At 34.1% G+C, this 13919-nt stretch overlaps 1 protein-coding gene across 5 annotated transcripts; it reads right to left on the bottom strand.

The window, feature by feature from the left end:
• Positions 1-1972: 1972 nt before the first annotated feature.
• On the bottom strand, positions 1973-11940 carry LOC111901189 (protein ALP1-like). Of its 5 annotated transcripts, XM_052764764.1 has the most exons (5): positions 11656-11940; positions 4804-7035; positions 2884-3417; positions 2592-2817; positions 1973-2512 (listed from the first exon to the last, which is right to left on the bottom strand). In XM_052764764.1, exons 2-5 carry the CDS (start codon positions 4975-4977, stop codon positions 2061-2063), a joined length of 1386 nt encoding a protein of 461 aa, XP_052620724.1. In that variant the 5' UTR covers positions 4978-7035; positions 11656-11940; the 3' UTR covers positions 1973-2060. The 5 variants fall into 5 exon arrangements, 2 of the variants coding, with proteins under 2 accessions (XP_052620724.1, XP_023752843.2); XM_023897075.3 differs by lacking the exon at positions 4804-7035 and having other exon boundaries at positions 11656-11934; XR_002853429.3 differs by lacking the exons at positions 1973-2512; positions 2592-2817; positions 2884-3417; positions 4804-7035 and adding exons at positions 7042-7981; positions 8065-9311 and having other exon boundaries at positions 11656-11923.
• Between the last annotated feature and the right edge of the window lie 1979 nt (positions 11941-13919).

The raw sequence follows: 13919 nt of genomic DNA on the forward strand, positions 1-13919 counted from the left end.
TATGATACGTTTTTTATAAATCTGGTTTTAGTAATGTTTTAAAAGAAATTTTAGTCGTGATTTTTGGGTCGTTACAATTTGACTATTGTTTCATAGACATTGACTACTACTTTGTAGCTTGCATATTGTATTGTCATTTCGAACAGTAGATTTGTCATTTCAAATAGTATTTCTATGTAAGGTATTTGACAATTTGACTACTCTTTGACATTATTTGTGTAACGCCCGTAGATCCGGGCTAGTCAATTTAGAGAGAATAAGCGTCAAAATTGACTTTTTGATAAAAGATTATTTAGAATGAATAATCTTAACCAAGGTGTAGTATATGTCACAAGGTTTCCGTACATATAAAGAACGCTGAAATCCGAGTGATAACGAAGAAGTTATGACCTGTCGAAGTTTCGCGACAGATTCGGCACGACGCTGTAGGACGTAAATAGTGAATTTATGATAGAGTGATATTTAGCCTTAGTGATCTAAACTAAAGTTGTGGAATACGTTAAACTGAGAGCGTGCATAAAAAGAACTGTTAAATTTGACTTCGTATAAGGAAGTTATGATTTTTCGAAGTTTCGACTTAGCGGTATGCAGCCCAAAGTTCGATTATGAGATCGAGTGGTTTCTAGCCAAAACAATCTAAACGAGAATTGAAGATCTTGTCAATAGTAGTCCAACGGTAAAAAGACAGACGCAAATGTATGACAGATGAAGGAGTTGTGAATTCCTAACGGAGTTTTCCTGTCTCAGCCTACTAAAAATAATATAATAAATAATAATAATAATAATAATAATAATAATAATAATAATAATAATAACAATAATAATAATAATAAATTCAAAATTAGTCGACGGAGTCTTAACGAGAGTTGTAGAGCATAATCTCACCTACACGTGGATATAATGAACGTCGAAAACGGAGCTCGTATGCGAAATATATGAATTTATGAAGTTCGGGGCGTGAACCCCGCCGTTGTGTTAGAGTTCATGACGTGAACTCAGTATTTATGACTTCTGGAGCCTAACAGATGCAAGTTGCGATGACGCACCTGATGACTACTGAACTCACGACGTGAATTTTGAGATTCATGACGTGAATCCAGCAAAATGGCCCTATAAATAGAAACCGAAGGGCAGCTGGACATGGTTGCTAATTCCTTCATTCTCTCACTTCTGATACCTTCCCTAGCCCTCTTAAAGTATCCCAAAAGCTCCGGTATGATCCGATAACCGAACCAAGTCCCGAAGCTCCGAAGATCCCATGAGAAAGAGTTTCGAGCCGAAACTCTGCCCGCGAGAAGTCCGGTTTCTGAGAAAACATTCTGGTTTCACCGAAGAATACTACTTGAAGAGCCATAGAGCTGTCTGACAATCATCTTAACAAGTGAGTGTGCTTTCTTCTAACACATAGATATGAAGTATTTGCTATGAACTACGTGCTATGTGTCTATATATTGTTTGTTTACTTGAGATGGATGTTGAATTAATGTTTTATAAAGGTTTTAAAAGATTTAAACTGTATATATGTTTGCATCTACAAATATGTTGGGTAGAACATGGGTAGATGAAATAGTTGATGTGAGACGAAATAATAAGTGTTTTTGAACTCAATGTGTTCATTAAGTATTTTTGAACTAGATGTGTTCACTTGGTGTTATTGAACTGAGTGTGTTCACTAAGGGTGCGTTTGGTACAGAGAAATGGAATTGCAGCAGAGAATGGAAATGCAGAGAAAGAGAATTAAACTAAAGAAAAAGAATTGATTACACTGTTTGGTAGAACTGAGAATCCATTAGAGAAATGTTTTTGAGAATCATTTCTCTTGTTTGGTTGTATTAAACAGTGAAATGGAAATGTTTTTTTTACCTTGTTTATTTCTTTTTAAACAACATTTTTGTATTAAAATTACAAATAGATCCAAACTAAATAAATATTATCACACCACATAATAAATACAATATATCAACAAGAATAATTAAATAATAATAGAGTTGTTCAATCATTAAACATAATATCAACACCACATAAAGAATAATGAAGTTTACATAAAAACATGGAATAAATTAATTGTTGGCACGCGTTGCACTCCAATCAGTAAACATAGTATTAGCAAGAAGATCTCGACAGTCAGTCCATCCTTGCGATGTCTCTACGGTTGGAATAATGTTGTCATGTTTGTCTCCAAATTGTGTATGATTTGCAAGGATTTCTTGATCAAGGGGGTCCTCGGTCATGGTTGTACGTATGAAATTATGCATCAAACAACATGCAATGATTATGCATGGCATAGATTCTATTGGATGGTATGCATTATCACGTAAAATAGCCCATCTAGATTTGATCAATCCAAAACATCGTTCTATTACGTTCCTTGCTGATGAGTGTCTCATGTTATATAACTCTTTAGCATTTGTAGGTGGTCGAAACCAATCATTAAGATGGTAACGTTGTCCACGATAAGGTGTTAAAAAACCTTCAACATTTGTATAACCCACATCACAAAGGTAGTATGTTCCTACAACAGATTCTACATATTTAGTTATAGTGTATTGATAATAATATTATGTAGCTTTATGTTTTATGTATTATCATACCATGAGGTATTTTAAGACCATGGGGTCTACTAATAGCATCTCGGAGTACGCGACTATCTGTTGCGGAACCCTCCCATCCCGCTAGTACATATATGAATTGAAGATCTCTCGAACACACTCCCAGTACATTAGTACAAATCTCACCCTTACGTGTTCGATAAGGTTTTCTATTCGCTGCAAGGACTTTAACTTTGATATATGTTCCATCTAATGCTCCTAAGCAACCCTATACATAAAACAAATTATTTATTAATATTGGAATTAAATAAATTTATATTAATTAATCACTAACCTTAAACCACCTCCACCTCTCGTCGGTTTCATCATCGGGTATTGGCACGGGTTTCTTGTAGAACTGTTTATGTAATCGGCATACTGCATCTAAGACTAACTTGAAATATCGACTTACAGTTTCACCTGACCTTTTGAATCTTTCTACTATAATCATATTTTTCTCGTTATGTGCAAGTACATGTAAGAACATAGCAACTTGCTCGTCAACTAACATGTTTTTGCTATTTTTCAACCCTCCTCTTTGTTCACGCATGTCACATAGTCTTGTAAATGCATTTCTATTCATTCTTATGTTAACCCCACTTGTTTTATCACTTTTATAAACCATATCATGAATACTATCACGTCCATTATGGTAACTCATTAAATATTTTTCCCGTAATATTGTAGCTTTTTCTAAACGGTTCATAGCAAAATCATACATCATCCACCAACGAATCATAACATATATTGCATAAAATGCTTTCACGGCGGATGTCATAACATTTTTTCTATTTCGTACAATCCGTTGTTGCAAAGGTGTTCGTGTCATCTACATATATACAAACAAGGAAGAGTTGGGACAAAACAGCTAAAAAATGCTTAAAAATATTACAAAAGTCATTACAGCCACTGTTTGGAGCTACATAACTCAGCCAAAACCAAACCAAATAACCTGTTTCTTGATTGTAAAACGTATAAAAGACAGAGGGCTACAATCTTGGAAAAAAATCGCCTCATTCCGAGCTCGTATGAAGATTTTATGACGGTTCAAAGTGGGACAAAAAATCAAAAAAATGCTGAAATGTTGTACAAAAATCATTACAGCCATTGTTTGGAGCTACATAACTCAGCCAAAACCAAACCAAATAACCTGTTTCTTGATTGTAAAACATATAAAAGACAGAGGGCTACAATCTTGGAAAAAAATCGCCTCATTCCGAGCTCGTATGAAGATTTTATGATGGTTCAAAGTGGGACAAAAAATCAAAAAAATGTTGAAATGTTGTACAAAAATCATTACAGCCACTGTTTGGAGCTACATAACTCAGCCAAAACCAAACCAAATAACCTGTTTCTTGATTGTAAAACGTATAAAAGACAGAGGGCTACAATCTTGGAAAAAATCGCCTCATTCCGAGCTCGTATGAAGATTTTATGACGGTTCAAAGTGGGACAAAAAATCAAAAAAATGCTGAAATGTTGTACAAAAATCATTACAGCCACTGTTTGGAGCTACATAACTCAGCCAAAACCAAACCAAATAACCTGTTTCTTGATTGTAAAGCGTATAAAAGACAGAGGGCTACAATCTTGGAAAAAAATCGCCTCATTCCGAGCTCGTATGAAGATTTTATGACGGTTCAAAGTGGGACAAAAAATCAAAAAAATGCTGAAATGTTGTACAAAAATCATTACAGCCACTGTTTGGAGCTACATAACTCAGCCAAAACCAAACCAAATAACCTGTTTCTTGATTGTAAAACATATAAAATACAGAGGACTACAATCTGGGAAAAAAATCACCTCATTCCGAGCTCGTATGAAAATTTTATGACGGTTCAAAGTTGGACAAAAAATCAAAAAATTGTTGTAATACATCGTAACAGCCACTGTTTAGGGCTGTATAACTCAACTATATCTTAATCTATTAAGCTATTTTTGAGCCTAAAACATTACCAATACAAAGAACTACAATCTAGAAAAACTATCTACTCATTCCGAGATCATATGAAGATTTTATGGTTGTTCAAATAACAAAAACAATCTAAAAAAACTGAAATTAAAGAAAACTAATTGCTTTTGTACATGAAACTCAAGCACAAACTAGAAACATATGCAAATTGCATGTAGTAGTAAAAATTGACATTCAAAGAACACAAAAATTGCATTCAAACATCAAGAATCGATTTTATCAAGGCAAGATTAATAGCCATACCTTTAATTGGAGGAGGTTGGTGATAAAATCGACAAAGAAGTGAAGTCGTCTTTCTTCCAATCGAGCAACAGTGAAAATCGACAACAAATTGAAGTCGTGAATGATGATCCGCTCGATGTACCACTGTTTGTAGGGCAAACGATACGAGGACGTGGTGCGAATGAGCGATTGCATGAGAAATCAAGTAAAAAAATCGGATCGATGTTCTCAATGGGGTTCGAATTGGGGTAAACTGAAATCTCCGCTTTTATTTTTTCCAATTCTCGATCGATGCCTTTTTTATTTTCTACCCTTTTCCCTCTTAAAAATAGAGAATTATCTTGATGGAAAAGGAATTGATTTATTTCTCAATTTCCTATTTTTTGTACTAACCAAACAAGAGAAAAGGAATCAATTCCTTTTCCCTAGGTTTACCAGGCTCCCAAGCCCGACCCACTCAGTTTTCTTTGCATTAAAGGTAATGACACAAGAGTATAAGTTGGTTGATTTGACGAGAGATTTTGGATAATAGACCAGTAGTTGTAAATAACTGATGTAAGGTTAAATTGTACTGTTTATGCTTTTTGGTCAGTATCGGAACATGACATCCCAATGTTTTATTATTTAATGAAAAGTACATTCTCTTTGAGAAATGTTTTGATAAAGTTTTATCAAAATTTTTTTGGGAACAAATTCCGCAACTGTCTTCTTTAAAAGATTACTCTGGTTTTAAAACAAAGAATAAACAAATCGGTCTTTTCTGGCCGTGAAAAATGGGGATGTCACAATTTGACTACTGTTTCATAGACTTTGACTACTACTTTGTAGCCTGCATATTGTATTGTCATTTCAAACAGTAGATTTGTCATTTCAAACAATATTTCTGTATAAGGTATTTGACAATTGGACTACTCTTTGACATTATTTGACTACGGTTTCTTAGACTTTGACTACTACTTTCTAGCCTGCATAATGTACTGTCATTTCGAACAATAGATTGGTCATTTCAAACAATATTTCTGTGTAAGATATCTAACAATTGATCTACTCTTTGACATTATTTGACTACGGTTTCATAGACTTTGACTACTACTTTGTAGCCTGCATAATGTATTGTCATTTTGAACTGTAGCATTGTCATTTCAAACAATATTTCTGGGAATCCACATAATTGTTTGTCAGTTCTTTTTCTTATTTAAGTACTCCTTTAATATTAAACAAACTAGCGACAAAATTCAAAAATGTCCTCCAATCAAAAAAATTATTCCAATGCAACTGCTCCGTCAAATACTCTACGTCCATGGATGATAAGAGAGGTGATGGTCGTAATACGATGTTTGATGAATGTTTACGAGGGTGTAACAACCATGGTTAGCCCTGATTGCTTTGAAGGTGATAAATGGACCCGCATAACATCTATGTTTAACCTCTAGTTGGGAGTAGGAAGACACCGGGTTCAAGCAAATATTGTTGGTAAGTGGATGGATTTAAAGGAAAAAATCACATGGTTTAATCGATGATATCATCATCTTAAAAATAGTAATAATTATTTCAAACACGAGGAAGATATTTTAGAAATTGTAAATGATCATTCTATTTTTGAGTAAGAGGGAAGTGACTTCGAGTATGAGGATGCATGGATTCTAGTTAAAAATAACAAATATTTCATGTAGAAGGCTCTTTCATGTGAAATGTCTTATGTAATGTTTGCTATTGGTGTATCTCGTTTTCTATAATGTTTTATGTTTGTGTTTTATTTTTCATGGAATAAAGTAGATAATAAGTGGGGTACTAGATTTAATTAATAATCTCAAAAGTGCAGTTTAATACATGCAATACAAATTACAAATGCAGGAATTCATTACTTTCCTACATTAATCTAAGGACAATTTAAATCAAATGTACTATCGAAATCAAAAGCACGGTACACGCTTTCGTTCTGTAACCCGCTTCCGAAAGCCAATTCATCAATCATTATCCCCTTTTGTGTCAATTTTTTCCTCCCCCCAGATCCGCTCCTCGAACCCCTACTCGTACAATCGTTCCTCGTGTGTCCAAATTGACCGCATGTAGAACATTCGTGTCATATGGGGCACCCACCTTGCGACATAATACAACCAATGTTTCTTGGCCTACCCGAATGATGTCTCTCCATTATGGGTGGCTTCACAATCATGAAATCATCGGGGATTTGCCACTCAGATGGACTTGGCAAAGGGTTCACACACTCCTCGTAAGTTTTCCTAAATGTATCTGTAAAGTAAGCTTTTTAAAGCAAATTCCGAACAGTCTTCGTAACGGTTCATTGTGAGCACTTTTATGACATGGCCACACGGTAACCCATCTATTTGCCACTGCCTAGATGTACAGGTTCTTTGTTGGAAATCAACAATCACACTTTTGTGAATAGAGCTTTTCACTTCATATCTACTATTTATGATAGGGTACACCATCCAATTATTACAACCATTCTTATTTGCTTGTATAATCGTAATTTCATAATATTATACAAGTAGTAAAATAACATTTCAAGTACTACTATATATAAAATATTAGTACCAGCAAAATTACACTTCTGAAAACTCCATTGTTGCATTGTTGCACGAAAAAACTCAATCAACATCAATATTGGCATCTTTCTTACAAATCATGACATTCAATTTATCGACTCCGCACTATTTGATGTCATAAGAAAATATCAATTCCCAGGAAAATGTTCCCTAGCCCATATTTCTGGATTGATGTTTTGTAGGTATTTCCATACCCCAACATTTAACTTTTTAATTTTTTTCATCCCAATATCGAATTTTCTAATAATATAGACTTTGCATATCTCCTAAAATAATGTGTGTATTGTGTCGTTGCTTCCAAATTTTGCTGAAATATTGAAATACAAATGGATACCACATATTCCATGATGGGCGTGAGGAAATATATTTGCAATTGACATCGCTATGGATGGATCCCTATCATATATGCATTTAAGGTCCTCCACGTTGCATATACATTCACGTGGTTTTTGAAGGAACCAGGACCATGTCTCCGTACATTCACTTTTGCATATTGCATATGAAACAGACATGATTTTGTTTTGACCATCCATTGTCACTGCAAGCAACATCGTATCCTTGAATTCACCCTTTAGGTGACTAGCATCAATTATTAGGGTCGACCTACAATATTTGATGAACGCTTGTACCTACAATTACTTGTAATTGCATTAACAAATATCAACTACGATTCATATGTTATATCTGTTATAAAAAATATATCATTGCTTACCGAGAAACCCAACGTGATATACACGAACTCAAACAGATCATCATCGTCTATTCTTATCTGAGTAACAATTACTGGATTATGGTTGACCTACTTGTGCACATACGTTGGTAGTTTCGTGAATGAATCCTCTTTGGTACCTTTTAACATCAACAATGCATACTGTTTTGTCCGCCATGCCTGTTGGTATGTGATATTGACTGGAAATTTTGAATTGATGTCTCTCACAATTTCATTACCCCGATAAACACTATTATAATCTCCGACCAATAGTTCAACGATAAAGTGGTCGGGTACCTTTTTCTTTGATTGTCGATGATTAGACTCCAAGTTTGTTGCACAACATGTGTGTTGGTCAACAACTTTTGTGACATGGAAAGCAGTAGTCCGTTTGATTCCCCTTACCCTAACCATCCAAGAACAATTTTTTACCAAACAAACCACCTAGAACCTTTCTTTGCTCGATCTGGTAGTCTTATACTGCTTACCATGTTCCATGCATTGTTTTCTAATTGCAAGCTTGATCAACTCTTTGTTATAAAAAATGTCTAGAACCTTAATCTCTTCATTTATATCCACCCTCTCGCATGGAATGCTCACATCATTGTTTACAGGACACGAAGGCAATGGGGGCATACCATAAAACATGGTATTTGAATAAATAAATTGAGGTTCATCATTAAATTCTTCTCCGTTAGAATCACTCTCTAGGCCAGATATATCAAACTTGTCACAATCTGCAAACTTGTCGTATCCTTTTAGTTCACCATCATGCAAAAATGGAACTTCTCGTTTTCCAAATTCATTACCAACGTTATTGACCATGTCTAGTGCTTTTTAAAGTAATGATTTGCACCCACATCATTAACATATGTACCAACATCATTATCACCGATATACTTATAATTCTCGGGTGTCATATACATAATCGGTTCTGACACTACATTTACATTTTCAACAACACTATGATATTGAATTTTACTTGGAATTTTAAAATTACCTATTGGGGTGTTGCTCCATTTTCCGCTTGATAAATTAGTTGTAGATGTTTTTCCTCTATCAGCCACTTCGTTATGCCAAACGCCTTCTTCAACCACCACATAGACAGATATATATTTATCTCCAACGACATTTATTAAGTTGATTAGCTTTCTACTATCATGATCATCAACAATAGCACAATAATAGAGTTGTTCAGGATGTTAATAAGCTAGACTGACTTTTGATTCTTCGGGAAGACCCATCTTGCACTTCACCAAATAAACAAATTCAGTGAACGTGGTGGTTTCATAAAATTCAACACCTAAATAAAACATTCTCGGATTGTATCCCGATGGCCAAACAAATGATAATTGGGAATTAATAAACTCCCATCTTCCATCCGTAATAAGCAATACGAAATATTCGTTACAACTCATTCTGTTAATTTTAAGAAAAAAGAAGCTAGAGAAGGAAACTTCCCAAATATGAAATAATTACACAAATATGTAATACTTATCATATATACTAGGTTCAAAACAGTAGTCAACTCTGACAAAAAAGTAGTCAAATATACCAAGAAAGTAGTCAAATTTAGAAAAAAATAATCAAATTTACCAAAAAAGAGTAGTCAACAAATTCAAAAAAGTAATCTACATTTTAGCAAAAAATTATTTTAACAACTATTTTATATTTTACAAAACCGTAGACTTTATACAAAAAAAAGGAAAAAAGAAAACCGTAGATTTAACCCAAAACCATAGGCTACGGTTTGGGAAACCGTAGTTTCTTAAGAGAATACCGTAGGTCTTAAAAATACCTACGGTTTTATATCTTCAAAATGAAAAAAAAAATTATACTTAACCCGAAACAGTAGACGATTTGACGAAACAGTAAACGACTCTAATCACCTACGGTGTGGGCTATTTTGGGACAATTCCTAATTTTTTTGCTAAAAATGGTTAATTACTTCCTTATTATGCTAAATTAGTAATTGCCTCTGAGATATATCGTAAAATAGAGTATGAATGGAAGATATAATGGTAATTCAATGTATTATTAAATTAAAAGATTTCATATTATATAATTGCATTAAATATATTGTTATAGGACAAACTTTTAGACAAACTATGATATAATGACATGTGACAAAATTAAATATAAACTTTTAAACAAGCTCTTATATAATGGTATGTGACAAAAATTAAATATGATGCTTTAGGAGAATGACATGTGTATAAAAAAAATTTATTTTATTAATATAGAGAGATTTTAGTTTTAATTTGCTATTAAATAATTAAATATTAAATATCTAATAATAATAATAATAACAAACAATTTTAAAAATAAAATAAATTTGCTATTGGTAGTGATCCGTACAAAATAATTTTAGGTCATACACAATAATTTATGCTTTATCGAGTTGTACGGTACAAACATATAAAACACAAATTGTTATGTATGATTAAAAAATATTGTGTACGGATCAACACTCCGAGTTGAATATAAATTCTTTTAGGATTGCCTAACAAACGAGTTGAGCTTGAATATATTAAATCTTGCATGATTTGAACTTGAGCTTTAAATATATGCTCGAGATGAACCAAGCTTTGAGCTTGATCCCTACAAATTTAAACTAACTGAGCCTGACATCCCAAACTCGAACTTTGCTCGGCTCATCTAAATCCATATTAGACCAGAGGGAGTGGGGTGCAGCCACTGCCGCACTTTGGTGCCACGTGTGCAAGAACAACCCCCCCCCCCCCCCCCCCCCCCCCTCCACACACACACACCATGGTAAGGGTGTGGTAGGGTGTGCACTGCTCCCTTGTAAGGGAGCATTCATTGGGTGATTGTGATTAGATGGCTTTCTTACCTTTGAAACACGACCAAAGAAAATTTTTATTTATTGAAAAAAAAACTCCAAGTGTGGCATCACTCTTTAGGTGTGTTATGAAACCACATTTTTATGGTAAAGGGTGAGGTGACATCTACGTGAGAGTAAAGGAAATGCAACTATTATGACATCACTCTCTCTAGTATTATAACACATTCAATATTTATAATCACAAACTTAAACGGTTACAAATAAAATGGAAGAGTCTTACTTATATATGAGTCAAACTACTCAAATAACAACGTCTAGACGTATACTCTCAAACTTAAAAATGGTTACAACTTACCAATGAAATGGAAAAAGTCAAATAACACCTAGAACACGGGCGGAGCTTGAACAATTTTTCAGGGGGGGGCGATTTGCCGAAAGTATTATAAACTAAAATTAACGTTCTTACATAAGAAAATAAAAATAAACAATGTGTAATTTAGTAATTAGTTGATTCCTAAAAGTCCAACAACAATCAAATATAGAGGAAAAACAACAATACAATTCTTTTAGACATAGCAGTTTATATCAGTTCATAAAACAGGCTCCTAAAATTCCAACATATCACATATCAGTTCATAAGTAATAAGTTTATTCTAGACATTAGACAAGCAACAAAACAGGCTCTGAAGTCAGAAATCCTAAAAAAATTCCAGCAAACTAAACAAATGCAAGTATACAACAGGAAAGAAGTTAAATTGAAACTTTAAAGCTCAAAGCTGAAAGCATACCTGAGGATGGGGAATCAATTGGGGATTGCAGCAGAATTGCAGCTATGCAATCGTGCAGAAGCAGCAGAACAACAGTTAGCACGTAGCAGCACCGCAGGCGGCAGGTCCGCAGCAGCCAGCGCCCAGCAGGCGACGGCCGACGAGCAGGCTTCGATTTGGCGGACAAGCGATTGAGCGAAGATTGAGGCTTTACTGATTGAACGAACGAACGTACAAATTCTCTCTCTTGGATCGGCTTCTTGGAAAACAAACATCGGATCAGTTTATCAGGAGGGGCCACAGGCCCAAAACTCACATTGCTGGGCCTATAATTCCGAAAATTAAACATATGTACTCTACTTCAAGCCCAAAACTGAGGGGGCCACAACCCCTCTGGCCCCATAAAAGGTGTGCCCCTGACCTAGAATTATTTATTTATTTATTTATTTTAAAGTGAACCAGATGATCTTTTAGAATATTTTTAAGAAACCATTCCAACCTTTATGCGGCCTATTTACAAAATATAAATATAAAACATTGATAAAATTGTACAAATTATTTATGTGCTTTAAAAAGTCATAAATGTTTCTTTTTTTTTCTTTTTTTTTAAATGCAAATAGTCTACTATTTCGATTCTTTGTATTCTCCCACCCTGCCCGAACCTTTCTTTTTCTTTCTTACACTCAAAACGATTAAAATGTTCACAATGTTTGACACCACCTCCGAGAACTTCACATCTTCTGGACAAAAAATATGATCGGTCGGGAAAAAAAGATTACTGAAGAATTGGATATGAGAGAGATAGAGAGAGGAATCACATTAATGGTTCTTGTTTTATGAAGCAATAAATAACAAAAATAGAAAAATAATAATGGAAGGGTAGATAGGTCATTCGATTGAGTATTTAACCTTTATTTTTAAAGGAGTTAACGAAAAAGACTAACCATGGTTAATTTTGAAACAATAAGGACCACAGATGTAACGTTTTCTAAAGATATCATAAAAGTGTTACTTTTCAGAAACCACATAAACAATTTTTGAAATTTTGTCTTGATTTCATATTATCAAATAAAGTGAAGAATCGGAAGAATTAGAACAAACAATTATAGCATCCTTGAAATTCAATAACTAATCACATGAAATATGATTTATTTTTAAAAAACACAATGTAGTTTTATGTCTCCGTCCGTTGCTAATTTGAAATTTGTATAATGTTATAAAAACCCTTAAGTTTTCACGAAAATGTCGGTTTTATCATTTGGTGTTGTTTGGGTTCAGTAAAATCGGATATTTTATTTAATTTTTGCACTTATGCCCTTTTAGGGGTTTCCCAGCCAATTGCCAGTCACCAGTGTTGCAACTCATATATGCACTCACTACATCTTTCATTTTTTTTGCAACTCAAGGCTATCCTTCTTCTCCTAGTAAGAAGTCAATTGTGATCTTTTTTCTTCTCTTCTTTCCTTTGCATCTCTACACCAATAAAACGTGCAACAAAGAAACCATACCCAACCTACACCATCATCACAAACATCATCTTTGCCACATGCGATATTCAAACTCTCGTTATCCTAGCCACACGCCTTCCTAATAATCATCCAACCATCACCATATCTATGGAAACATAAATGACTATCTTACCATATACACATACATACCGTGCGTATATGATAGAGACAAAGAACCAAAAGTTCCAAAATGAAGAAGCACACCCTCTTTCTCTCACACAAGTATAAACAAATGATGCATGTGGTTGCATTTGCATTTGAATTTCTTTTTGATCATCTCAATAATCATTGATAAGCATGACCTCAATGAACATAACTGATGCATTTTATCGAATACTTGGAATGCGTTGGTTAAAAGCGTGAGTGAAGCTGCCTAACACATTTCAATAATTCTTTATAGGGTGTTAATGAGTTTGAGTGTTAGTAGCTCCCCTGTTCATGAAATATGAAAATGATAGAGAAATAAGTGATGAGGGTTCAAGATAGCTTCAAATTGAAGACGTTTAACATTTGGGATGTAACATCCCAAAAATCTAAGGTAAAATTTTCGTTTTTAAAACAATAATTATACAACGAATTGTTCCAAAACCAATCAAAGTGAATATATCGTTTGAACTGAAAGTACTCGAACCGTAAATATGAAACTGTAAGCACAAAGTTTAGTGAGTTCCCAAAATACCACATAGAAAAACATACAAGTGTCATGGTCTACCCCTATGGTCTTTCCTTGGCGTGCCGAGGGCCAAAATCTCGGTCTTACATACAGGTGTCAGGGCC

This window comes from Lactuca sativa, chromosome 6 (genome assembly GCF_002870075.4).
Source record: "Lactuca sativa cultivar Salinas chromosome 6, Lsat_Salinas_v11, whole genome shotgun sequence".
Taxonomy (NCBI): Eukaryota; Viridiplantae; Streptophyta; class Magnoliopsida; order Asterales; family Asteraceae; genus Lactuca; species Lactuca sativa.

Coding starts and splice junctions, on each gene's coding strand:
- LOC111901189 (XM_052764764.1), bottom strand. CDS start 4,977: ATGCAATCGCTCATTCGCACCACGTCCTCGTATCGTTTGCCCTACAAA. Junction 3,418..4,803: donor CCAACCTCCTCCAATTAAAG/GTATGGCTATTA, acceptor GTATATATGTAG/ATGACACGAACACCTTTGCA. Junction 2,513..2,591: donor TGGTCTTAAAATACCTCATG/GTATGATAATAC, acceptor AATCTGTTGTAG/GAACATACTACCTTTGTGAT.